Raw genomic sequence first — 26,180 nt, forward strand, 5'->3', positions numbered from 1 at the left:
CTAATGTTTCCCATACTTAATGTGTGTTCGCGTTTTTAAGTTCTTTGGGCTGCCTCACTGACCTGAGCGTGATTTGGCGTATCTGAAATCGCTGGTTTCTAAAGATTCATTTCACATGCTGTCACTTTTGTAAAGTAACTCCCTGGAGGAGAACACGGGTCCTGAGACTCCTTCAATTTGCTTGCCGGGAACATAAAAGTGTAGCAGGTTCACGGAAGCAGTCTTTTTAAAGCTACAGTGCCATTAAAAAAAAAAGACTTCACGTGGTTCTCTCCTCACCTTGAGTTGGGGTAGCAGGTAGGTGTCAGTGCCCCTGCTGGGACCCCGAGCTGCAAGTGATCCCTCCGTCTGTCTGTGTTTTAAGTCAAACGCAGATGTTCTCAGCACGTGGAGGGCAGTTATATGCTTTCTCCACCCTAGTCACATCATCGTCAAGATCTCAGGTCGGCACAATAGACTTGCACTTTCCTTCTCTGCGCTGGCATTGGTCTGGTCTGTCACCAGTCGAGGTGTGCGTGCAGGACGTGCTCAGATGCCCAGTGATTGGAGATGCCTCTCAGAGGTGCACACGGGCAGCTGTGTCAGGATTCCTGCAGCCTGGCATTAAGTGTTTTTTGCCCCATCAGCAGCTCTGAGAAAGTCGGAGGACTGGGTGTCACTCTGGGTGCCCAGGATATGTTGCTGGATGAGACAGGCCCCCTGAAACGTGGGAATCTTGAAGGAGCAAGTACAGGACTGAGGAGCAGGCCACGTGGCATCGTGTGTGTATGTAGGGGAGGTCTCTGAAGTCAAGGGAGATCTCCGTGAGGTCAGAGGAGGTTTCTCTGAAGTGAGGGAGAGTCAGATCAGCACACATCTCTGAGGTCAGGGGAGGTATCGCTGTGGACGAGAGTCAGGCATCTGAATTCTAAACCTGTTCCACTGATCATGCGTATTCCACCTCCAAAACCACTGAGCTACGCAGCAGAAGGTAGAGGCATAATCGGTGCTGCCCAGGCCAATCCTCCCTTACCGACTGGTCCTCCGCCTGCTGGGTCTGTCAGTTCCTGAGACAGGGGTGGCATTGACATCTCCAGCCGTAGCAGCAGATGCATCTTTTTCTCCTCAAAGGCCTAACAGTTTGTGCCTTTTGTGTTTGACACTGTGTTATTAGTTGCGTACAAGTTAAGGATTGTCACGTCTCCTTGGAGAACTGGCTCCTTGGTCATTTGCAGTGCCCTTCTGTACCTTGATAATTTTCCTTGTCCTGAAGTCTGTTTGGTGGTAAATGGGGAGGAAAGGAATTTGATGGAAAGAGATGTCCGTTACGTGTATGTGTCTCGTAGACACACACACAGCATCCGAGGGTGTCAGGGGAAAAGAAGGTTTTGGCGTAAGCCATGATTGTTCTCTCTTTTCAAGCCAAGCTCCACAGAGGAGAGGACAGTAGTTTTTTGTTGTGACACAGCAGATACTTTTAGAGGCAACGTGCCTAAGAATGAGGATTTGGGAGCCTGGCTTAGAACCGTTTCACCCAACAGCCCCTCTCCTGTGAGGCTGACGGCAGTGACTTGCGTGGGGACCAGGTGAAGAGCACCCATACAGCCCGTTGGGATCCTGCTGGTTTGGACTCATCTTGGGTTTAAGGCACTTGTCGTCCTTATGACTTAGGGTGGGATTTCCCAGGTTACAGTGCAACCAACCCTTATCCACGGGTTCCACATCCATGGATTCAGTGAACCGCAGATTGAATACTATGTTTACCACCCGCGGTTGGTTGAAGCCGTGTGTGCGGAACCATGGATCCGGGAGGTGGACTCTGGGACTGCAGCATCGGCGAATTTTGGTACCGGCGGTGAGTCCTGGAACGGATCCCCGTAGATACCGAGGGACAATTGTGCTTTCGTTTATTTTCTATAAGTTCTCTTGTTTTCTGTAGGAGTTGTTAGCGATAAAAAATAGAGATTAATTGAAACACGTCTGTTAACTAATTCGATTTTATCTTCACAAACCAGGATTTTTCTTAGTTCTGAGGTGACTAGACTGTAATCAGGGGCGCTGTGAGTAAGGAACACGTTCACTGAGGAAATGGAAGGTTTCCACCCTAGAAGCGTTGTCCTGCCAACTTCTGGGGAGAATGAATGGGAGGTTTGCTTCTCCTTTTCTGTCTGTCTCACAGCATTTTGTCCTGAGCCTCGTTCTAGCCGAGTGGGCTCGTTATCTCATTGTAGGTAAATAAAAACCACGCCCCATTTATCCGTTTCACCCGGGCGGAGATGTTCTCCAGACCTGAGGGCCTGGGGGCCACCAGGTGTTCTGGGATTTGGGACTTGACTGTGGCTCTTGTGTCCTCTGGAACCTAGCGCCCTGCATTCGAGGAGAGACTGGGACATGAGGGAAGGCGCAGAGCTCTCAGGGAGGGCCCCAGGGAGGGACGGGGCTGACGTGGCGTCGGGCGGCTGGCTCACCCCTGTCACTGCCAGCTCCACTCCTGGGCGCAGAGCTCTCAGGGAGGGCTCCAGGGAGGGACGGGGCTGACGTGGCGTCGCGCAGTTGTCTCACCCCTGTCACTGCCATCTTCACTCCTGCAGACCCTGCATCTGACAGGCGACTATCGATGCAAAGGGATTTTTGACCTGCTTTCGTTTTGTAGTTGCTTTTACTTATCTGGATTTTTAAAGTTCTGCCAAAGAGGAGGGTGTCACCACTGTAACCATGCCTCGCTCCTCCAGGCACCTGTGCTTTTCCTCACCATGCCTATCCCTGCTCAACACACACGGCGGAAACCCCGCCGACTCACCTGAGTCACCTAGGCTGCCGTCTTGCCAGCTAGAGTCCCCACTTCCTGTCTTTGCCCTGTGATCTCCCACGTGGGGCTTCATGCCAGCTCACGGGGTCCTTGATGCACACACGGTTTGAAGGGGATCGGGGCCATTTCTCAGTCCTCGGCTTCGCTCTAAACTTGTTCTTGTAACTGATCGTCCTGGGAATGTGCCTGGCTCCAGCGTCCCCCTTCTCCTCCCTCTCGCGGCCCCCGTGGAGGCACCGTGCCTCCTCCTTCCTCATACTTGGGCTCTGCTCCCCAAGGTGACACGGCTTCTAGGGTCCCAGTGTCACCTGGAGAGGTGGGTCTGGGAGCGACACGGTGACAGCGGAACGGAAGAAGGGCCTCCTGGAGGTGTGTGCTGGGAGATTGTTAAAAAGGAAGTGACACCCTTCTGTCCATGTTTCTGCTCCCACCAAGTACATGAACCAGGTTCCCCCAGACCCCAGGAAAACCGGGAGAAAGTTCACTCTGAGCCATCGTGAGAGGAAGCCCTGTCCACCTCGTTTAGAGGACGCATTTCCAGTCGAACATCAGTTATTAACATTTGCAAAGTTTTCATTTATACACCTGCTCACTATGAGTCAGAGCACAGAAAACACATAAAACCTGTTAACAGTAAAAAACCCAAAAAACGTAAATTCTCGTACAATTTCAATTTATATATTTTATTTTTTCTAGTTTTATTGAGATATAATTGACATATTGGTTTGAAATTTGTGTATACTGCAAAACGATCACCACGAAAAGGCTAGTTAACCTCCGTCACCTCGTGTATAGACATCTTACTTCACAAGTATGATGGGACGACCAGGTACATTTCTAAGCACAAAACATAGAGCCCAGAACCCTGGCGGGGAGAGAAGTGAGTTGAGAACGTGGATAGAACTAGAAAAGGAAACCGCACGACATTATTACTTTAAACACGCTGTCTTGCGGGTTTAAGTGGGTGGATGGCGTTATTAAATCGCTAGGGTGTTCGGGGTCTATCAGACACTCCACAGGACGCAGCAAATTGGAAAAACGTCTGCTATGTGCCAAGCATTGTGCCGTTTGCATTTGCATTTAGATGATATTAAAAAAAGCGCGGCGGGCACCTGAAAGACCCCCCGGGATGGCGGTCTGGTTTCAGACTCCCAGGTGTTCTGGGCTCACCTCGGGGTGAGAGGAAAAGGCAGGATTCCACGCGGCAGGTGTGGGGGGGGGGTGGAGCTCCTGTAACAGCGGTTTTCCAGGTGATGCTCTTGCTCTGTCGGAGGAGGGGGTGCACTTCGTGGCGCGCCCCTTCCAGCCCCTCCCACCTGCCCCACTGCCCACACGCACATGGCGTGCCCGAGGCCCAGCCCCCTCCTCCGGGCAGGCCCTTCCCGGGTGCTATACGTACCCGCCTCTCTCATCAGACCCCTCCAGTCAGCGCGCAGACAGGCTGACGTCTCCATCCCCGAGCTGTGTACGTGTCTCCCCACACCCGCTTCAGCCTGAGTCCCCCCATCTCTGCTCTCGTCCATAAAACCCCTGCAGGAGGGTCTTCTCTCCTGCCCTGCAACTCAGGCGCTGCCCTCACACTCCCACCACCCTCACCGCCCCGTCAGAACGCTCGCACCCAGGCGCTGTAGACGGAACGTTCGCGTCCCCCCAAATTCAGACATGTTGTGGGGGGCCCCTTACCCCCAAGGCGATGGTGTCAGGAGGTGGGGCCTCTGGGAGGTGATGAGGTCATGAGGGTGGAGCCCCCGTGGATGGGATTAGTGTCCTTAGAAAAGAGACCCCAGGGAGCTCCCTCACCGCTTCCTCCGTGTGAGGACACAGTGAGAAGACGTCCATCTAGGAACCAGGAGGAGGGTCCTCACCAGATGCTAAATCTGCCCTCGCCGGGATCTCGGACGTCCAGCCTCCAGGACCGTGAGGAATCAGTGTGTGTTGCTTATAAGCCCCCAGTCTGAGGTATTACAGGAGCTGCAAGTAACGAATACCAGGTGGTCTCCAAGTACGTCTGAACTCGCCCTTCTCTAATCACGTTCCCTCTTGCTTTAGGGCAGCAAGTTAAAGCATCCTGCGGCCCCAGGCTCCAAACTCAAAAGCAAACAATTTGCTCAATTAAAAAGCCCACTAGGACGGCAGTACTACTATGACTACTAGTCACCACCACTGATAGTAATAATAAACGGGAAATAAACACTGACAAGGATGTGGAGAAACTGGGTCCCTGTGCACAGTTGGTGGGAATGTAAATAGGGCAGCTGCTGTGGGAAGCAGTATAGCAGTTTCCTAAAAAGTTAAACATAGACGTACTGTGGGACCCAGTCATCCCACTGCCAAGTGTACACCCAGAGGAACTGAAAACAGTCATCTAAGAAAAGCTTGTACAGGGATATTCATAACGGCAGTATTTACAACGGCGACAAATGTGGAAACAACCCAAGTGTCCATGGATGGATGGATACACAGCACGGGGCCCATGCACACAGTAGAATATGACTCAGCCGTGAAAAGGAGTGAAGCCCTGACACAGGCTGCCACGTGGATGGACCTTGAACACACGATGCTCAGTGAGAGAAGCCAGACCCAGAAGGACACACAGTGTGTGGTTCCGTTGGTAGGAAACGTCCAGAACAGGCAAATCCACAGAGACAAGAAAGGAGATTCATGGTTGTCGGGGGCTGGGGGAGGGGGAGGGGGAGTGACTTTTCATGGGGACGGGGTCTCCTCGGGGGGATGAGAAGGTTTGATAGAGGTGATGTTTGCACAACACTGTGAAAGTCCTAAACGCTTCTGAGCTGTTTACCTGAAATGGTTAAAATGGTCAGTTTTATGTTACGTGCATTTTACACGAATGAAAACCTAAGGATCTGGTGTTTTGGCTTTTTGTTTGATTTCTCCTTTCCCGGCTTCTTGGTCTAACTCAGTAACGGAGCCAAACTCGGGTCCTGTGTGCAGTAAAGCCAGTTTCCTTCACCCCTGTGGCGAAGGAAAGTGCAGCCTTACTGCAGGGCCCAGCAAGGAGAACAGGGCTGGTGCTCGAAAAACCCGACCTCCCCGAAGGGCTTCGGCAAAGCATTTTTAAAGGCGAAGCACGGTAGGCGTGTCCCAGGATGTGCGATCAGCTCCTGCACAGTTCTCTGATTGCCTGACGGTGAGGGACCAGGACAGGGTCACAGGGGTTCACGTCATCAGTCCTCAGCTGCCAGGAGGTCTGGGGGCTGTGTGCTCATGATCATCAGGTAGTTAATTTCTTCCGCTTGGTGGTGGTTTTAGCCTCTGCAGAGCAACTCCGGAAACGTGCACCAGATACTGTTATCTAAGTACTTCAGGGAGGAGCTACGGCAGAGGGCATGGGGGAGGGGTTTGTCCCGGAAGGCCCCAGAGGCTCCTACTCGGTTACAGTTCCCTGGGCGCCTCGATCTTTGAAAAGGTTTAGAAGGCTGGTTTGGTTCAGGGACTGGAGGGTGTACAGCTCCCCAGACATCGGCCAGCCCCGCCCTCCTGGGCCGAGGCGGGGAGCAGAGGATGGTGTGGCCGCCGCCCACCCGCCATGCTTCGGCCTCTCCAGGCTTAGGCCCACGCGGCTCACAGCCCGGGGCGTCTCTCCTGCTCATGCGTCGTCCTTACACCAGCTCGGTATCTCCTCGGCCTTGGACCCCACCCGCTGCAAGGCGCAGAGTGAGGGGTGCACCTCTGAAACAGGAACGCTGCCGTCCAACACTGATCCGTGACTCGCCGCTACTGGGGAGAGATCTGTATGGGTTTTCTGGGGCGTCTGTGACAGATGGACACAAGCTGGGGGCTTAAAATAACAAACAGTCATCCTTCCCCAGTCCTGGAGGCCAGGCATGTGAGGGTCAAGGTGTCCCAGGGCCACGGTCCCTCCAGAGGCTCCAGGGGAGGGTCCTTCCCGCCTCTTCCAGCTTCTGGGGGCTCCAGGCGTCCCTGGGCTTGTGGCCGCATCCCTCCCCTCTGTGCCTCTGTCTTCCCGGGGCTTCTCCTCTGTGTCTGGGTCTCTCCTCTTCTGTCTCTTAGAAGGACCCTGTCATTGGATGTAGGGCCACCCTCCTCCAGGAGGCCACCTCATCTCAGACCCTTCACTTCATCACACCCGCAAAGACTGCATTTCCAAATAAGGTCTTTTCTGAGGTTCCAGGAATTTTAGGGGGACAGTCTTCAACCCAGTGCAACATCCCAATTTCAGAGATGTTAAGTGTTTGGGTTTTTTAAATGTACATTTTGGAATTGATACAACCATTTCTCACCTAATGACTAGATCACGTTGAATCTCTGATTTAACATCTTCCTTGCACGTCAGCCCTGGGAGTGTTTAAAAAGCCGGAAGCTTTTTACATTTGTGCTTACGTTTAAGTTAGAGATTTAAAAAAAAATTTATTTTATTGAGGCAGAGTTGATTTACAATGTGTTAATTTCTGCTACAAAAGTGTTTCAGTTATACGTATATATGTATTTTATTCATATTCTTTTCCATGATGGTTTATCCCAGGATATTGAATATAGTCCCCTGTGCTCTACAGTAAGACCTTGTTGTTGATCCATCCTAAATGTAATAGTTTGCATCTACTAACCCCAGACTCCCACTCCATCCCTCCCCCACCCCCCTCCCCCTTGGCTACCACAAGTCTGTTCTCTACGTCTGTGAGTCTGTTTCTGTTTCATAGGTGTTTGTGTCATGTTTTAGATTCCATGTATAAGTGATATCATATGGTATTTCTCTTTCTCTGTCTGACTTGCTTCACTTAGTATGATCACCTCTAGGTCCACCATGTTGCTGCAAATGGCATGGTTTCATTCTTTTTTATGGCTGAGTAATATTCCTTTGTGTGTGTGTGCCACATCTTCTTTATCCAGTCCTCTGCTGATGGGCACTTAGGTTGCTTCCGTGTCCTGGTTACTGTGCATAGTGCTGCTACGAACGTTGGGGTGCATGGATCTTTACCAGTCAGTGTGTTACTGGACCATATGATTTAGAGATGGTTTTAGAACGCGTATGGTTGTTTGCAGTGAAAGCAGAAGAGGCTGTTTGCAAGCTCGTGTACTGAGAAGCAGAGGAGCAGTGGGGATAGCCGTCTCTGTCCTGCACGTGTGTGTCTTCAACACTGATGTGCAGGGACCCCCGGAGACAGAGGCAGGGCAGCCACGCAGCCCAGAACAGGCCGTGCATTTTCATCCGGCCTGTACGTGCGATCACCTGAGGCTGCTTTGGTGTTCTGGTTCTTCCTAAGTTTCCACGGATGGGCAGACCTTGTTTCGTCATGCTTTGCTTTGCTGCATTTTACAGATGGTGGATTTTTTAGAAATGGAAGGTTTGGGCCCCCCCTGTGTCGAGCAAGTCCGTTGGCGCCATTTTTCCAACATCATTTGCTCACCTTGTGTCTCGGTGTCACATTTGGGTCATTCTCGCAGCATTTCAAACCTTTAAATTATTTGTTATGGTGTCTGTGGTTTTTGATGTTATTACCATGACTCACAATATTTGTTTTATTGGGGTGGCCTGGAACCGAACCCGCAATCTCTCCAGCGGATATCTGTGCTTTTTTCTTTTATTTTCTTTGGCCTCGCTGCACGGCATGTGGGATCTTATTTCCCCAACTGGGGATCGAACCCACGCCCCCTGCCGTGGAAGCGCGGAGTCTTCTTAGCCACTGCACTGCCAGGGAAGCCCCTAGGCTCATTTTTAAAGAACACTCGTCCACATAAATTCTTTTCTGGCCGATGAGAATAGCCTTCTGTCAGGATGCCGTCTTCCTTCTTCCGGTATAAATGGGGACCGTTGAGGGCCTGGCTGTGCAGGGCAGATGCTGATCCAATGAACAGCTCAGCACGGCCAGGCACCTTGGGGCTCTCGTGGCCTCTAAGTCCTTTTGAGACAGGCTGGGACCTGGGACCCTTCGCTGCAGGGCTTGCACCTGGACACACCTCTCCTGGAGCAGCAAAATACAAAGAAACTAAGGGACTAAAAATAACTGCATGCATGCTCAGTTGGGGCAAATTCTGGACAAAAGATACAAAGAGACCAAAAACCCACCTGTGATCTCTGAAGAGCCGGGAGCAAAGGCGGGCACTGCGCACGCCCCCTGCACTCACACCACCAAGGCAGGGCACTGCGCACGCCCCCTGCACTCACACCACCAAGGCAGGGCACTGCGCACGCCCCCTGCACTCACACCACCAAGGCAGGGCACTGCGCACGCCCCCTGCACTCACACCACCAAGGCAGGGCACTGCGCACGCCCCCTGCACTCACACCACCAAAGGGGTGGGCAGACCCCCTAAGCCTCCCCTCCGGCCCGACCCCTGGACACACCCCTACCCTCACCCCGTAGAAGGACCCAGCTGCCCCCGCCTCGGGGAGCGGGGCAAGGGCACCTGTTACTTGTTCTCGCTCCCCCCCTGCTGCAGCAGGGACCCCAGTAAAGCTTTGCCTGAATTTCTTGTCTGGCCTCTGATCAATTTTTATCGATTAAGGAGCCCAGGAACCCCGGCCGGTAACACTTTCTGCCCCTGGAAGAGTAAATCCAAGCCCCGACCTTGAATTTCATAGGTTCCTTCTCGTCACTCAATCTCGTTACTAAACTAATCACCTTAAGTGAAGATGCCGGATTGATCCTGCAGCCGAGGGGGATTTGGCTAAAAAAGGGCTGCTTGCGTTTTAATCAAGCAAATGGTCTCCAAGGCCAGTCCCTCTGGCCTCCTGTGGGTCCCTCCCAGGGATCCCCCTGTCGCTCTCGCCTTCAGGCTGTGTCCACCGTGGCATGGTCAGCTGACACTGAGGTCCTGCTTGCCGGGGTCCAGGGTGAGAAAAGGAGGGCCACCACGGCGGGGGCAGGTGCGGGGGGGAGCTGCAGCCTCCATCTGGGCTCTGAGGGTTTAAACTTGAGTGTCAGAAATGGCTGGAAAAGGGGGGAGCAGCTCCCCAGCAGGGCTGGGCCATGGCAGGACCCGGTTCAGGGCGGGTTCTGGGCTTCCTCTGGGATTAGCATGGCTCACCATGGTTCATTGGTGATTGAAACGCCTTCAGTGGAAATAATTGATCACCCTGGTGTAGCGGATTAAATGATGGCCCCCCAAAACATATGTCCTTGTCGTAACCCCCAGAACCCAGGAACGGGACCTTATTTGGAAAAGGGGTGTTTGCAGATGTGATGTAGTGAAGGGTCTGAGATGAGGTCCTCCTGGATGAAGGTGGCCCTACATCCAATGACAGGGTCCTTCTAAGACACAGAAAAGAAGAGACACAGACATAGAGGAGAAGCCCCAAGACAAAGGCAGAGATGGGAGGGATGCGGCCACGAGCCCAGGGACGCCTGGAGCCCCCAGAAGCTGGAAGAGGCAGGAAGGACCCTCCCCTGGAGCCTCTGGAGGGAGCACGGCCCTGGGACACCTTGACCTCAGACGTCTAGTCTCCAGGACTAGGTGAGGATGAATGTTTGTGGTTTACAGCCCCCCAGTTTGTGGTCATTTGTTACAGCTGCACCAGAAAATTGATAGACCCCCTCTCTCCCCATATGAAGGGCCCAGAGCCTGTTCAGTCCATCCAATGGGTTATCAACGCCAGGGATTAGTGGGCATACGGGTTTGGGACCAGTTCCACAGCTGATGGTGCAAGGGCGGGCAGGGGCTGGGGGTGCAGGTGATTTTAGGGCTGTGTGCTCATCAGGGACAGAAGGAGTGAGCGGAAACCCCGGGGGTCCCCATAAGCTTTGTCATCCCCTTAATCAGGCTGATGGAATTTTCTAGAATAATCCATCTTGGGCTCACTCCTGGCCCAAGCAAAGAGCTTGGGGCATCAGCACTGAGCCCCTGGCCGTCCCCTCAGCTTGCTCAGAGACCCGTGATTCTCGAAGCCAGGACGTTGGGGTCCTCCAAGCCAGGCTGGCCTGGAGGGAAGACGGGTTCCCCCTGGGGAGGAGAACTGCGGTCTCCTGGAGGAATATTCCAGCGCCTTCGTGGTCGCCCAGGTGGGGAGCTCTGAGAGCTAGCGGCTGGGCACGTAGACAGCCTGAGGCTGTCACCTGCACTGTCTGCTCTCCTCCGGGGGGATGAGAATGTCCGGGAACTCTGGACAAGACTGTGTGCAGAAGCTTGGCCATCGGGGCCTGGGGCCCTTCTGGGGATCTGTTGACCCCCGTGGACTCCATCTCAGAATGATGTTCATGCAAGCTTAACCTGAACTAGATAAGATTACAAAGGAAATGGTGGTTATTGGAATACAGGTATCAACTTATTTCAAACACTTGGTGATCGAGGAATACGGGTGCTCGTCTGCTGCACCCTAAGGTGATGCGTTTAAAATCGAGGCAGCTTTGAAAGGTTCACCCAGGAGGTAGGAGACGTAAGTGTTTCATCCCTTCTCGTGGCTGAATATTATGTGCAGTGAAAGTGCCAGACACAGAAGGTCCCAGGGTGTGTGACTGTTTATAGGAAACGTCCAGGACAGGCAAGTCCGACGGGCAGAAAGTGGGCTTGTGGCGCCAGGGGCTGGGGAGGGGGATGGGGGTGACGGCTCGTGGGGACGGGGTGTCCTCTGGGGGGGTGAGAAGGTTCTGGAACCAGATAGAGGTGGCGGTTACCCAACGTTGTGGATGTGCTAAACGCCGCTGAGCTGTTTAGTCTAAAATGGTTAAAGGTGATTCTTGTGTTACTTGCATTTTTGCTTCAGTGAAAACTGGAGGGAAGTTGGAGCTGGATTTTGTGTTGTAGAGAGACACGGGTGGCAGGTGTGTTGAATGAGGTTGTGAGCGGCGGGTGCAGCCCTTCGGCCAGATTCACTGGGAATCCAGTCCGTCCTCGCTTTGGGGTCCAGGTGGTGCAGCTCGCCGTGCGCAGTCGCTCGGAAGCAGGTAGGGGCAGGCCAGTCTCCGCTTGCTTGAGGGCGAGGCTGGGCCTGTCTCTCTGAAGAGCACGAGCCCTCCAGGCTTTCTCGAGTGAGGCTCCGCCGTTGAGAACACACAGCCTCACCACGTGGCAGCTGACTGTCCTTGAGGCCTAGAGATGCCCCAAGCTTGGCCACGCTGGCGGGAGGGGAGGGGTGTGTGGGTCTGTGGCAGCAAGACGGGGCGCTGTCTGCAGCTGGTGGTCCATCCAGACCCCCGGCTTCAGGGAGGGCACTGCCCGCCGGCAGGGTCCCACGGTCTCTGCGGCTGCTGTCGTGCCCCTGAGGACAGTGTAGCACCTCCTGGCCACGTGGTCACACATGCATGGTCTGGGCGGACTTCGTCCTCGAGGGGGGTGCTTAGATTCAGGAAGGGTGGACCGAAAAGGGGAGTGAAGCATCTTCCCCATCCAAGGTCCGGATCCCCCGAACGCTACCCGGGGACCCCCCTGGGCTACGACGCCTATCTTAGCGCCACTGAGATATAGGGAAGAGGACCTTACAGAAAACAGAGTAACTTGCTGCCTTCCCCTGGCTTGAAAACGTGACCTGGCTGTGCTCCCATCCCGTCCCCAGCCGGCTGGGGCTGCCCGCTCTTTACTCAGTGCCAGCTGCGTGCTCACAGGGTGTGCGGTGGCTTATAACTCTTGGGAGGAAAGTCGCTTTGGTACACGCAATTTCATGCCGTGTACTGTCACCTGTAACAGAATCAGAGCAGATGCAATTTTAGTTTTAGAATAAAACTTAATACAGCCTGAACGGAACGAGAGAGTTAATAAACTCTCCGTAGAAGAAAGCTGAATGCAAGCTTGAAAGAATAAGTCAGTAACCTCTCAATAGAAGAGTGATTACAGCTCTACTATAGTAAGAGTTAATACAACCTCACTACATAAAAGCGAACACCGTCTTAACCAGATAATACAACCTTAATAGGACAAGAGTTAATAGAATCTCAATACAAGAGGTTCATCCAACGTTAAGAGCATAAAACTTACTACAACCACATAGAATAAGAGTTCGTAAAATCTTCACACACAAAGAGTGAGTACAGCCTTAATACAGGAGCTCATACAGTCATGACAGGGTGAGAGGTAATGCAAACTTCACAGAGCAAGAGTCAACACAACTTTAACAGAAGAAGAACTAGTACCATCTTTAGAGAATATACCTTAACACATCCTTAATAGAATGAGACTTAATAAAACCTTAATAGAAAAAATCTGAATACAACCTTCGTGGAATGAGAGTCGATAACATCTCAGTAGAACAAGAGTGATTGCCATTTACTATACCAAGAGTTAATACAACCTCACTGCAAGAGCTAATACCATCTCAATAGGATAAAACTTAGCACCTTAATACAGCAAGAGTTCATGCGACCTTAATAGGATAACAACCAATAGTACCTTTGGAAGAGTAGATTCAATCTTAATAAAATAAGAGTTAATGCAATCTTAAGGGAATAGGAATGGATACAATCTTAACAAGAGTTAATATAAAATATAATCTTAGTAGAGTGAGAGTTGATGGAACTTTAATATAATGGTTCTCAAGTGGGGGCTGTGCCCCCGGGGGCACACTTGTCAGTGTCTGGGGACATGTTTGCTTGTCACAGCTGGGGAGGGGGGAGGGGAGCTCCTGACATCCGGTGGGTGGAGACCAGGGCTGCTGCTGCACACCCCGCAGTGCCCAGGACGCCCCACATCAGAGGTTGATCCAGCCCCCAACATCGGTAGCGCCGCTGCCTTAATAGAATAACAGTTACTAGAACCTTAATAGCAGAATTAGGAATTAACACGATAGTATTACACTCCCCTCTCGCACATGCATTTGGAGGGCTTTCCAGTGTCATCGTGGGTCGGGAAGCAGCAACTTCCCTAGTTAACGTAGACACAGGTCTTATTTTTATGCTGTTAAAACAAACCTAATCGTAAGTGTGGGAAACACATTGTCTCAAGAAACCATCTCTCCACTGCACACCTGAAACTTAAGACAACACTGTAAACCACCTACACGCCAGTAAAATTTTTTTTAATTTTTAAAAATGAAAAAGGATAAATAATAAGGACCTACTGTGTAGCGCAGGGAACTATACTCAATATTTTGTAATCTATGTGGGAAAAGAATCTGAAAAAGAATGTACACGTGTATTCTTTTATATATAACTGAGTCACTTCGCTGTACACCTGAAACTAACACGACGTTGTAAATCAACTCTACTTCAAAAAAATGAAAATAAAAATTGCACCCGAAAGCTAGGGTACAATTCTGGAAAAAAGAAAAGTAACTGTCTCTCCTCGTGGGGCGTTAATGGATCCGCCTCTCATGGCCAATGTCATCCCGAACCTTGTGTGCGAGGGAGAAAAATGCATTAATGGTTTATTCATTCGTTTTACCCTTTTTGTATTATTTGGAGACACCCCATTCACTTCTTTAGATGGAGAGAGAAAAAGAGAAAATAAACCGTCTTAAGACTCTGGACACCAGCGGGTAGGGAACACCACTGACACCTTAAGGAAAAAAAAAGGACTGCATATATTTCCTTGTTTGGAAAGTGCGAACAATGCAGAAGGAAGGGCGTGGAATGAAAACGCAGAAGGCGCTGTCTGTCCCCCATCCCCCGAATTTCTGCTCCCAGGTGACCAGTGTGACCAGCGAGAGAGGATTATAGGATTTTGAAAACTCACGCGTGGCTTCCCGTGGTTGCACGTGCCCCTCGATATCCCTCGGGCGTCCCCTTTGGGGACCTCAGGGTCCCTCACGGGGGGTGTGCATTTCCCAGGACAGGTTCTTGCTGTTCCGGGCAGGTTCCGTGAAGAGCTTCTGTGGACGGACAGGGCGGGGGCAGCTGCTGCAGACGCCTGGACCTACCAGGCTCCCACACCTTTGCTCCTGCCCGGCTGGCCAGCCCACGAATGACGCCCTTGGCCCCTACCCCTAGGGGGACAGCCCCCACCGGGCCCTGGCGCCCACCCTCCCTGGGGACCGATCCATCCACTCTCGTGGGGCAGGATTAGGGCTGAAACAGCAGGAGCGGTCTCTTCGTGGGTGCAAGGTGGAAGCGTCATTTAAAAACTGTTTTTATTGTGGTAAAATAGACGTACTATAAAATCTACCATTTTTAAGGGCACAGTTCATTGGCATCAAGTCCATTTATATTGCTGGGCAACCATCCCCACCATCATGTCCAGAACTCTCCCATCTTCCCAAACTTTGTCCCCATTAAACACTGACTCCCCCTCCCCCAGCCCCTGGACCCACCATCTACTTTCTGTGAATGTGACTCTTCTAGGGAACCCCGGCACATGTCCTTCTGTGTCTGGCTTCTCTCACTCAGCATCATGTCCTCAAGGTTCATCCACATTGTACCTGAATCAGAATTCCCGTCTTTTCTAAGACTGAGTCATGTTCCATTGTTTTTACACGGTATTTTGTGTATCCATCCATCCATCAGTGGACGCCTGGGTGGCATCCACCTTTTGGCCATTTTGAAGAATGCTTCACGTGAACACACGGGTGTCCACGCTATCTGGCCCCCTACTTTTGGTTCTTTGGGGTCTACACCCAGCAGTGGAATTGCTGGATCCTGTGGTCATGCTACGCTGAATTTTGTGAGGAACTGCCCTGTTTCCCTGAGCACTTGCAGATGCACGCTCCCTCCCCATGGCGTGTGCCTCTGGTTCTTAAGAGAATTGAAGCTGAGTCTGGTTTCTGCCGTTGCCCCGAGGTTCTCTTCTCCGCCTGTGAGCTGGGAGTCTTTGACCTTCTGGCCGAGGTCCTGGAGGCCCTGGGCTCGGCTGCAGTGGCTGCACGTCTGGGCGTCAGCTCCCGGGGGACAGAGCTACTGCTGCATGCCTGTGTGTCCCTGAAGCTGCTTCAAGTGGAAGTGAGGAGAGAAAAAGGTAAGCATCCTGGCTAGTTCGAAGGAGGCATTTTAAAGGTGCACCCTCAGCACTTTTTTTTTTTTTTTCTGTAAAGGGCCGGAGAGTAAGTATTCTTAGCCTTGTGGGCTGGCCGTGTGGTCTCTGCAGCTGCCACCCATCTCTGCCCTTGGCGCACCCAAGCAGCTGGAGACAAATGGGAGGGGCTGAGTGCCAATAAAACTTTATTGACAAGACAGGTGGTAGGCCAGGGTTCCAGTAAAACTTTATTAACGAAAGAGGTGGTGGAACGGGGTTCTAGTAAAACTTTATTGACAAAATTGGTGGTGGGCTAGGGTTCTAATAAAAGTTTATTGATAAAACAGGTAGTGGGCCAGGGTTCCAATAAAACTTTATTGACAAAAACAGGCAGAGGGCCAAAATCAGAGAGCAAAGGCGGGATGTCATTTACCAGCTCTGGATCTAGAGGTTTCCTCAGGCTGGTGTATGCACTGGAACCCCGATGAAGTATCCAAGGAACAAGATAAAAATGTGAAAAAAAGAAATCTCAAGGGAGTAATTTTCCATCAAGCTGAACTGATTCAGTTCAGGGGTTGCCATTTATGAGAGTATATTATTTTGGTGTTGAAGCTGCTTTTCTCTTATGGAAGATGGTGATGGTAGGGTTTTTTTTTCTTTTTTTTAATGTCCTTCCTTTGCAAAATTCAAAACTGTCAACCCTATGTCGGTCATCCAGATGGTTTTTTAGAGTTTTGTCAATCCGAGAAATTGCAAAGTGTAGGGACTATCGCTTGATAGAACAGGAGTGGGTGGACCAGAGGTGTGGGGGGGTAGCTGGTGGGCTTTTTTCTTGCAGCCAAAGGACTTGTGTACCTGTTGGATTTCCGGGGTGCGGCCGAGTTAACTTGAACAGGGAGACATCATCTGAGGGGTTGGTGGTGCTCAGATAGCCCGGCTTGGAAATCAAGCAGGTACCAGCCACACCACGGGAACAAGCTTTGCAGGTCCCCCTCCCGGCCACCACTGGCAACACTGCCCCTGAATGCCCAGCCCATGCTGAGACCCAGCCGGGATACACCTGTGGAGGATGCTGGCTGTTCCATGGGAAGCACCTGGGGGTGGGAGGAGCCTGTGGTTCCCGCTGACATGCGGCCCAGGCAGGTGAGGATTTGGGGAAGCGCACAGGCTGGAAAGCCCCGTGACGGCAGCGTCCACTCCGGCTGTGCCTCTGGGGTCCCCGTGGAGACCCACAAACATTGGGCAGGTACGCATTGTGCAGGAGAAATGAAAGGCTAGATCCTTCCTCCTCGTGAGCGGGACAAGGCGCTCCTGTCCTAGGAGGGATGCCATGACCAAGAACAGGACCACGCCGGACCCCAAGCACCACAGCTGGGCCCCCAGGACAGGCCCAGGCACCGGATGAGCCGTTCGGACATGTGGCCCCGAGATGCCCAGGGCCGTCCCCCCTTGTCGGGGGCTGGAGGGATGGAGTGGCTTAGGGTGCAGCCGGGGAGCACGGTGCCGTCTGCCCCGGGGGGCTGTGGGCGTCCTGCACCTTGTGGAGATGATGGCCCCACCAGGCTCGGGTCCCTGCTGCACAGCTGAGCTCACCCAAAAAGCGCCCCTTTCTCCCCTGATCTTTGTTTCCTCTGCACGAGTCGGGCTGTTGCCCCCATATGTCCATTTTAGAATCAGGTGTTGCTTAAAGGTCCGCAGACTGTAATATACGTTTCCCTCGGGCTCGTTGGCTGTTCACTGCTCCGCCGGATCTTCCCATGGGATTTGCCGAAGCTGAACCCAGCAGGTGCGCCTGCTGCCCACAGGTCAGCCGGCCCTTCGGGACGAGGGTCCAGCTGTTGGGACTTCCGTTGTCCCAGGCAGGAATCGCGTTTCCATCAGGGTGTTCCCAGTGCTGGTGTCAGCATGTCGGCGGTGCCTTGGTATCTAATGCGTTTTTGGTTTTTTTTTCCTCTGTTCTGTGTGTTTTCAGCTGTGTATGAAAACACAGAGCTCGCCAGCACCTACCTGGCCAGAGCCAGCCCCAAGTCCCAGCAGGACATGCTGCTGTACGCGGCCAGGACCACCTACCTGGGCTGGGGCCACCTGGCCGCGCGGCTGTCAGGTGGGTGCGGTGTCGGTGGCGCTCCTGAGTCCCAGGGCTGCCTGGGGGCTGGTTTTCAGGGCATCCGAGGAATCGAAATGCCGGGTTTCTTGTAGAACCAAACGCGACATCATTAGATTTGGGAATCCGGAGCAGATGTGTGAGGTCACCTGGTGTCGACCGACGGGATTACTCTAATGATGTCGTGATGAGAATCCTTGTGCTTCAGGAGTCTCCAGGGGAAGCGGGGGTGCCCCAGGGCAAAGCAGGAAGATAATCTGGAACATACGGTGGAAAACCCTGCGTGCTGCTCTCTGCATGTGATGGCTGTGCCGCACACCGGGCTTCTCAGCCTCACCCCACTGGCTGGGTGGGGCTGGGTGACCCTCTGATGTGGGGCGTCCTGGGTCCTGTGGGGGGCGGAGCAGCTTCCCTGGTCTCCACCCGCCAGGTGCCAGGAGCACCCCCTCCCCCCAGTGAGACAACCAACAATGTCCCCAGACATTGACAGGTGTCTCCTGGGGGCAAAATCAGTTGTAACTGGGAATCACTACGGTAGAGACAGATGGATAGAGCTATAGTTAAGTGATAGATATTGGTAGATCAATATTATTAGATAAATACTGATAGATAAGTAATGATACATTATAGATGATAGACGATTGATAGACAATATTGACAGTTTGATAGGTGATTGATAGATATAGATAGATATTGATAAAATGATAGCTATTGTTAGGTATGGATAGATGATAGGTAGATAGATGGATCTATAGATAGTGAATCTATAGGTAGATGTTAATGATAGATAAATATTGTTAGATAAATGCTGATAGATAAGTACTGATAGATAGTGATCAATAGATGATAGATATTGACAGATGATTGATAGGTAATATGCATAGTTTGAGAGATAGATGATGATGGATGGACATTATTGGTAAATACTGATAGAAGATGATAAATATTGATAGGTGGGTCTAGATAGATGATAGAGAGATAGATGAATACAGCAGTCCCCAACCTTTTGACACCAAGGCCCGGTTTCATGGAAGACAGTTTCTCCACAGACGGGGCGAGGGAGCTGGCAGGATAATTCGGGCAGTAACGCAAGCGATGGCGGGATGGTTCAGACGGTAATGTGAGCCGTGGGGAGCGGCAGATGAAGCTTCGCTCGTCTGCCCCCTGCTGTGTGGCCCAGTTCCTGACAGGCCATGGACCGGTACTGGTCCGCGGCCCAGGGGTTGGGGAACCCTGGCTGAATAGATAGATAGATAGATAGACAATAAGCGACAGCTAGTGGAATTATAATAGGTGACTGATAGAGAGAATCTCTGATGCTAGGTCAGGGTTTCTCAGCACGACTGACATCGGGGCTGGGTGACCCTCTGATGTGGACGTCCCGGGCCCTGTGGGCTGTGCAGCAGCTTCCCTGGTCCCCACCCGCCGGGTGCCAGGAGCTGCCCATCCCCCAGTTGTGACAACCAACTGAAGACATTGACATTGTTGAGAACCGTGGCTCTCCATTTTCTTTCTTAATTATTTTAACTTAAACCCCATCTTGAGCCTCCGGTAGCTTAGCCGTGAGAACCCGAGGACCCAGTTCTGCCGCTGGTTTTGGAAAAGGTACAGCTCATCAGATTCACGCTTATCGTCACTGTTTGATTTCACGTTTCTCTTCCAAGATCACACCCACGTGAGACTCACCGCGCACGTGGCGTCGATGCTGTTCTGAGCGTCCCCAGGTGGCCCAGGGCCGGTGCGCAAAGTGCGTCAGGGTCGGGCCCACAGCTTGGAGCCAAGGGGACTCTCAGTGAGTCTCTGAGGGAGACCAAAGCGTCAGGGGTCTCGTGTCACAACCAGACAAGAGGGCACAGTAGGGGCAGTGGCACGGCAGAGCGTGGACGCCCGTCTAAGGGGTCAGCCCCCCGTCAGCTCCCACACGTTGTGCCCACGCGGCCATGGGGTGACAGCCGCCCCAGCTTCCGAACTTTGTGTTTTACGAGAAGCAGGATGTCGCGATTTCAAGGGGACGCCCCCTGAGCTTTTGACCTTGGGGCCCATTCAGTTAAAGAAGGAAGCCGTGAGGAGCTGGACACAGCCCAGTGGACTCCGCCCGAGGGTGCGAGTAACCAGCGGCGCCGCCACATCTCCGCAGCCCTTGCTGGACCCTCTGGAGTCGGTCCGAGGGACTTCAGTGCTTTGCCCCACGGGCAAAAGGAGCCTCTGGTTTCGGAGCAACGGAGAGTAACAGGTTCCTTCCTCCTGCCTCGTGCTGGTGTATCTGTGGGTCCCACGCGGAGGCATGTATTTCTGCTGCTGTGTAATTTTCATCGGTGTCTCCCGAAGGTCAGGTGGAAAGAGACGCCTCACCTGACCGAAGGCTGGGTCACCTCATATCCATGAAAGGAGCAGGGGGCTGACTGCAGCCAGACTAGATCCAGGATGGAAGGAGGACACACCGCGGGGAGCCAGCTCACCTGTACATCAGGCAGCGGGGCCCAGGAGGACCCGGAAATCCCCCCCCACCGGCCTCAGGGGAGTAGCAGGAAGCTGTGGGTAGACCCGCTGGCCCTCCAGCTACAAGGACGGCCCCATCCCCAGGTGCCAGGGGCTGAGTCCTCCTGGACCGAGGCATCGCCTCATTTCACGGCATCTTTACACCGTCTTTAGACTGTCCCTCGTTTCTTCTTTCCTCACATCAGAGAGGCCTGCAAGACGGGTAACGTGCAGCTCTGAATGTGGAGTTATTTTTTGCAAACTAGAAATGAATTCGTGAGTGTCTTGGGTTACTTGTTTCCTGTTTGCTCTGTCTGCGATGTAAGGATAGGGTCTGTGAGCACCAGTGTGTGGTACCTAATGTGCAGTAAAGTCTCAGAACCCGAGTGATGCCCGCCCCCGATTTCCGAGACAGGAGGAACCGGTATCTGAAGGCCTTTGGGGTTCCCTCCGAGGAGCTCTTCACTGCCATCTACAGGTAACGCCAAGCACCTGCTTTTTTTTTTTTTTTTTGGCCTCGCTGCGGGCTCTTAGCTCCCCAGCCAGGGGTTGAACCCGAGCCCCCTGCAGTAGAAGTGCAGGAGTCTTAACCACTGGACCGCCAGGCAGGTCCCAAGCACCTGCTCTGATAGGGTTATGCTTATATTTTATAATTTTATTGGAGTGTAGTTGATTGACAGTGTTGTGTTACCGTCTGCTGTGCAGCAAACCGACTCAGTTATACATATTCATACAATCTTTAATATTCTTTTCCATGATGGTTTATGCCAGGGTATTGCATGTAGTTCCCCGTGCTCTGCAGTAGGACCTTGCTGTGTATCCATCCTATATACACGAGGCTGCATCTGCTAATCCTGACCTTCCCTCCCCCACCCCCTCCCCCTTGGCAACCACTAGTCTGTTCTCTGTGTCTGTGAGTCTGTTTCTGTTTCATACATAAGTTCATTTATGTCATATTTTAGATTCCACGTAGAAGTGATATCATATGGTATTTGTCTTTCTCTGACTTACTTCACTTAGTGTGATCATCTCCAGGTCCGTGCATGTCGCTGCAAATGGCATCATTTCATTCTTTTTTATGGCTGAGTAGTATTCCACTGTATATATGCACCACATCTTTTTTATCCATTCCTCTGTCAGTGGACATGTAGGTTGCTGCCATGTCCTGCATGGAAACAGTGCTGCAGTGAACATTGGGGGTGCATCTTGGGATCTTTTCAGATTATGGTTTTCTCCGGACACACGCCCAAGAGTGGAATTGCAAGTTCATACGGCAACTATATTTTGTAGTTTTCTGAGGAACCTGTGTACTGTTCTCAATAGTGGCTGCGTCAATTTACATCTCCACCATCAGTGCACAAGGACACCCTGGTTTTAATGGTTCCCGGTGACCCAGCGAAGGAAGAAGATGGATATCCCAGTAGGACAGTGGGGAGCATCTTTCTGTCACTTCCCAAAGGCTGTTGTGGTCCTAGCTCCTTTCACTGCAGCCAACTAGCACCGGCTCCAAGGACGAGGCCGTGGGACACAGATGTGGTTCTCCGTGTAGACAGCAGTGAGAATCCTCTGGGCGGGGTTGCAGGCTGGTCTGCTGAAACTCCGAGAGCAGAGTCTTCTCACGCTGCCTTCCTGGTGGAGGAAAACACCGTGTGAGCCTGCAAGGATCAGGAGAGTTTACTGGGGTCCTGGGGGGCAGATGTCACTCCTCCGTTGTGATGCTGGCGGGGATGAGAAGGAAGGCCGGCCAAGCCTGCACGTTGGACACTGGGAAGCTCCCAGAACAGACGCAGGACTGGGTGGGTGGTCGTTCTCCCTGTCTTACGGGATAAGGGGGTGGGGCTCGGTTGAGGGCAAAACGGCAGCGGTGAGCACCAACCCTCGGTCTGGTTTCAGGAGACCCCGCAGCTCCCTCCTGACCCAGCACTGCCTTCCCATAGAGGAGGGACGGAAAGCACGGGTCGCCCTTCGGGTAGGGATGTGAGGCTTCAGAAAATCATCTCTGGTGCACAAGGGGTGTCTTTGCCATGTTCTCTGGTAGCAGGCTCCTCTAAGCAAGAGCAGACTTGCAATTGCTCTGCCCTGGGGCCAGCTGGGCATGAAAACACAAGACAGGAGGGTCTCCAGGACCTGGGACGTGCATGCCGTTGGCTGGGAGGGCCCCCCTTGTTTCTCACTGGGGCGTCCCCTGGAAATGTCCCCCACAGGGACCCACGGGCACATCTCACTCCAGCATTTGCCCAGGGCTTCCTCTGCTTGGCTGTTGTCTTCGGGTGGACAAATGCCCTGGCACGAGAGGACACAGTCAGGTCAGAGTCTGTGTGGAAGGTTGGCATGCGGGTTGGCCCAACCAGGAAGACCCCCTAGATTCCAGGGCCTGTAGGTGAACCTGTAACTATGGAGACCAGAGTGTGGGTACCACCCAGGTCCCCACCCTGTCACGTCCTGTGTCCGCTTGCAGGTGGTTCCGGGGCTGTGGCCAAGGTGTGCATGTCTCTGTACCCGGGGTCTCAGGTCACCGTGTTTGACATCCCGGACGTGGTCCAGATGGCAAAGAGGCACTTCTCATTCCCGGAGGATGAACGGATCGGCCTCTGTGAAGGTGGGTTTCCAAGCGCTGTCTGTGTCCACGGGGAAGCATGCGTCCCGGGGGGGCGTGGGAGAAGGCGGCAGTGGATGGTCAGAGTGGGTTCCTTCACCCTCCAAATATACTTCCCCTCAACCTAGAACTGTGAGTCATGACAGATGGAAAACTCTGGGAGGGTATATTGTTTTCTTACAATTAATTCTTTCTTGAGTATTGTACTGGGTTCAACAGTGTCCCGTCAAAATTCATGTCCACCTAGAATATGTGAATGGGACCTTATTAGGAAATAGGGTCCTTGCAGATGTGATGAAGTGAAGGGTCTGAGATGAGGTCCTCCTGGAGGAGGGTGACCCTACATCCAATGACAGGGTCCTTCTAAGAGACAGAAGAGGAGAAACACAGACACAGAGGAGAAGCCCCGAGAAGACAGAGGCACAGAGGGGAGGGATGCGGCCACAAGCCAAGGGACGCCTGGAGCCCCCAGGAGCTGGAGGAGGCAGGAATAACCCTCCCCTGGGGCCTCTGGAGGGAGCGCGGCCCTGGGACACCTTGACCTCACATGTCTGGTCTCCAGGATGGGGGAGGATGGATTTCCTGGTCTGTGGCCATTTCTTACGGCCACCGCAGGGCACCCACACAGGTGTCTAAATCCAGGTCACTTATGAATGACAGTAAATGACATGGGTTGAAGGTAGGGTCAGGGGTCAGTTCCTGACTCAGAAGCTTGAGAAGCTTCTCGGGCTTTCCAAGGCTCAGAGACCACAGCAGCTTTGCCGAGAGCTGGAAGGGACTTCCTCTTGCTTTGGAAATGCGGGGTGCGGCTCCCAGAGATGCTGTCCCAGGAACTAAGGTCTTACCAGCAGACGCCCTGTACCTCCATTTATGGAGGAAACTGGCCTTTCGTGCTTCTATTTTTCTGCTCGCTCAGAAGAAAAACACCAGGTGGGGATATCATTTCCATCCACTCTTAGATCTGCTGTAAATTCACTATGATGATTATTATTATTTTTGGCCACACCATACGGCTTGTGGGATCTTAGCTCCCCAGCCAGGAATTGAACCTGTGCCACCTGCAGTGGAAGCGTGCAGTCTTAACCACTGGACCGCCAGGGAAGTCCCTCGCTATTATGTTTTTTTTAAAAAAAATCACCTGCACGGGACTTCCCTGGCGGTGCAGTGGTTAAGATTTCATCTTCCAATGCAGAGGGTGCGGGTTCGATCCCTGGTCGGGGAGCTAAGATCCCACATGCCTCATGGCCAAAACACCAAAACATAAAACCGAATCAATATTGTAACAAATTCAATAAAATGATCTACAGCAAAAGATCTTTAAAAAAAAATCACCGCCAAGTTCATGGCATCTCATGGGACAGGCCATCAACGTTGCATCTGGGGCCAGATGTGGGGTAGACATTCCCGAAATGTTGACTGATCCAGACGAAGGATCATCTCCTTTTGAGTAGCTCTGGATCCGATAGGCTGATTTCAAGGTGACAAGAATGTGCTGAATCGTGTCCTTCAAGGGCTGGATACCATCTTTATTGAAAATTCTGAAATTTGGGGACGTCCCTGGTGGTCCAGTGGCTAAGACTCCACACTCCCAATGCAGGGGGCCCAGGTTCGATCCCTGGTCGGGGAACTAGACCCCGCAGTTAGACTAGCTGCAACTAAAAAGTCTGCACGCCACAACTAAAGATCCTGCGTGCTGCAACTAAGACCCGGTGCAGCCTAAATGAATACATAAATAAAAATAAATATTTAAAATTCTGAAATTTTGACCATCAGGAATTTGTTGGGGGGTGTGGGGGGCTTAATGCTGATTTTTTAAAAATTCTTTTTAATTTTTATTTATTTTTGGCAGTGCTGGGTCTTCGCTGCTGCATGCGGGATTTCTCTAGTTGTGGCGAGCGGGGGCTACTCTTCGTTGAGGTGTGCGGGCTTCTCATTGCGGTGGCTTCTCTTGTTGCGGAGCATGGGCTCTAGGCACGTGGGCTTCAGTAGTTGTGGCTCGCAGGCTCAGTCGTCGTGGCTCGCGGGCTCTAGAGCGCAGGCTCAGTAGTTATGGCACACGGGCTTAGTCACTCCCTGGCATGTGGGATCTTCCCGGCTCAGGGCTCGAACCCGTGTCCCCTGCATTGGCAGGTGGATTCTTAACCACTGCGCCACCAGGGAAGTCCTTAATGTTGATTTCTAAAGCCATTGTATTAAAATACATTGAACCTCAATGACCAAGTTTTGGGGTCCCTTAGATTTTGTGCGCAGAGGCAGTGCCTCACCCTGATCTTAACCCTAATCCCACCCCTGGGGAGTCTTCCTCCTACTTCTTGGAGACACACGATCAGTGTTACTTCGGTGCCTCATTTGGAAAATGGGGTGAAGAAGCAGACTCTGGAGGTTGGGGGAATTAAGTGAAATTCTACTGTATTATGTGCTGTTACCCCGTTGAGGTTGGGTGTCTGCGATTGGTCCCCAAGGGCAGCTGGTAGAAGGTGCAGGCATGTCGACCTTCATTCCTGGGTCTGCATTCTCTCCAGGCTGTAGGCAAACAGACGCCTGACCGAATTTGGCCCTTGGGCCGTAGTTTTCTAAGAAAAACCCGTCTTTCTTCACTGAGTGGAAGAAAACCCATTTGGAGGAACCTCCTTCTCCGTGCCCTGTCTCATGAGGGAATATTCTGGGGTCCATGTTTCCTGGGACACTCAGCACAAGAAAGAGATCCAGGGGATAGCATCTATGTCATCCAAGACATCCTCCCCAATTCCCGTGAATTTGCAGAGCATGGACCACACAGGTCAGCTGAGGTAACCCTGTACGGCTCAGGGCTATCCAAGCTCTCTTCCCACATTGATACTTCTTGCAGGAAAAATGGGAGGAGAGTTGAGTGTTGGCCATCACCTACAGATAAGAGTCTCGTGGGCATCTTTATTCAGTCAGGGAAACACGTATGGACCTTGTTGGTCCAGTTTGACTCATCGGAATGGGGCTTCTGATCCATTGCCAGGGACCTCCTGAAATCCATGGCTTAAAGGATGCTGTCTGTTTACACGAGACCTTCGGAAACAAAATAAAAATAAAACTATTGTCCAGATCTGATGGAGGGAAAGGGGCCCCCAAACATCGTTCGGAATGGTCCTGTCTTCACTGAGATTTCTTTTTGTTCAGGGGCTGGTTGAAGGGTCACCAGCTGGGAAGATCTGGGAAAGCTCGGTCCATACAGGTGGCCTTTCCCTGCTGGGTGTTGGTGTGGTCCAACGGGATTGAGATGCAGGCTGACCCCAGGGCACTCGCCCTGGGTCACAGGAGATTTCTTTAAAGACTGCCTTCCAGAGCCGGATCTGTGCATCCTGGCCAGGGCCCTGCATGACTGGACGGATGAGAAGTGTTCACACTTGCTGGTGAGAATCTGTCAAGCCTGCAAGACAGATATGTGGTAG

The 26,180-nt window shown here is 52.4% G+C and overlaps 1 protein-coding gene across 1 annotated transcript; it reads left to right on the forward strand.

The window, feature by feature from the left end:
* The first annotated feature begins 1,778 nt into the window (after positions 1–1,778).
* On the forward strand, positions 1,779–26,180 carry ASMT (acetylserotonin O-methyltransferase). Its single transcript, XM_070044672.1, has 10 exons — positions 1,779–1,834; positions 6,354–6,463; positions 10,658–10,767; positions 15,409–15,583; positions 17,553–17,688; positions 20,578–20,640; positions 21,060–21,075; positions 21,712–21,958; positions 22,621–22,761; positions 26,047–26,180. Exons 1-10 carry the CDS (start codon positions 1,779–1,781, stop codon positions 26,178–26,180), a joined length of 1,188 nt encoding a protein of 395 aa, XP_069900773.1.

The sequence above is a fragment of the Globicephala melas genome, chromosome X (genome assembly GCF_963455315.2).
Source record: "Globicephala melas chromosome X, mGloMel1.2, whole genome shotgun sequence".
In the NCBI taxonomy this organism is placed as follows: Eukaryota; Metazoa; Chordata; class Mammalia; order Artiodactyla; family Delphinidae; genus Globicephala; species Globicephala melas.

Bases quoted from the DNA above. Each gene is read 5' to 3' on its own strand.
- ASMT (XM_070044672.1), top strand. From the start codon at position 1,779: ATGGATCCGGGAGGTGGACTCTGGGACTGCAGCATCGGCGAATTTTGG. The intron at 15,584-17,552 runs GTAAGCATCCTG...GTGTGTTTTCAG, and splicing joins GGAAGTGAGGAGAGAAAAAG to CTGTGTATGAAAACACAGAG. The intron at 22,762-26,046 runs GTGGGTTTCCAA...CCTGGGTCACAG, and splicing joins ACGGATCGGCCTCTGTGAAG to GAGATTTCTTTAAAGACTGC.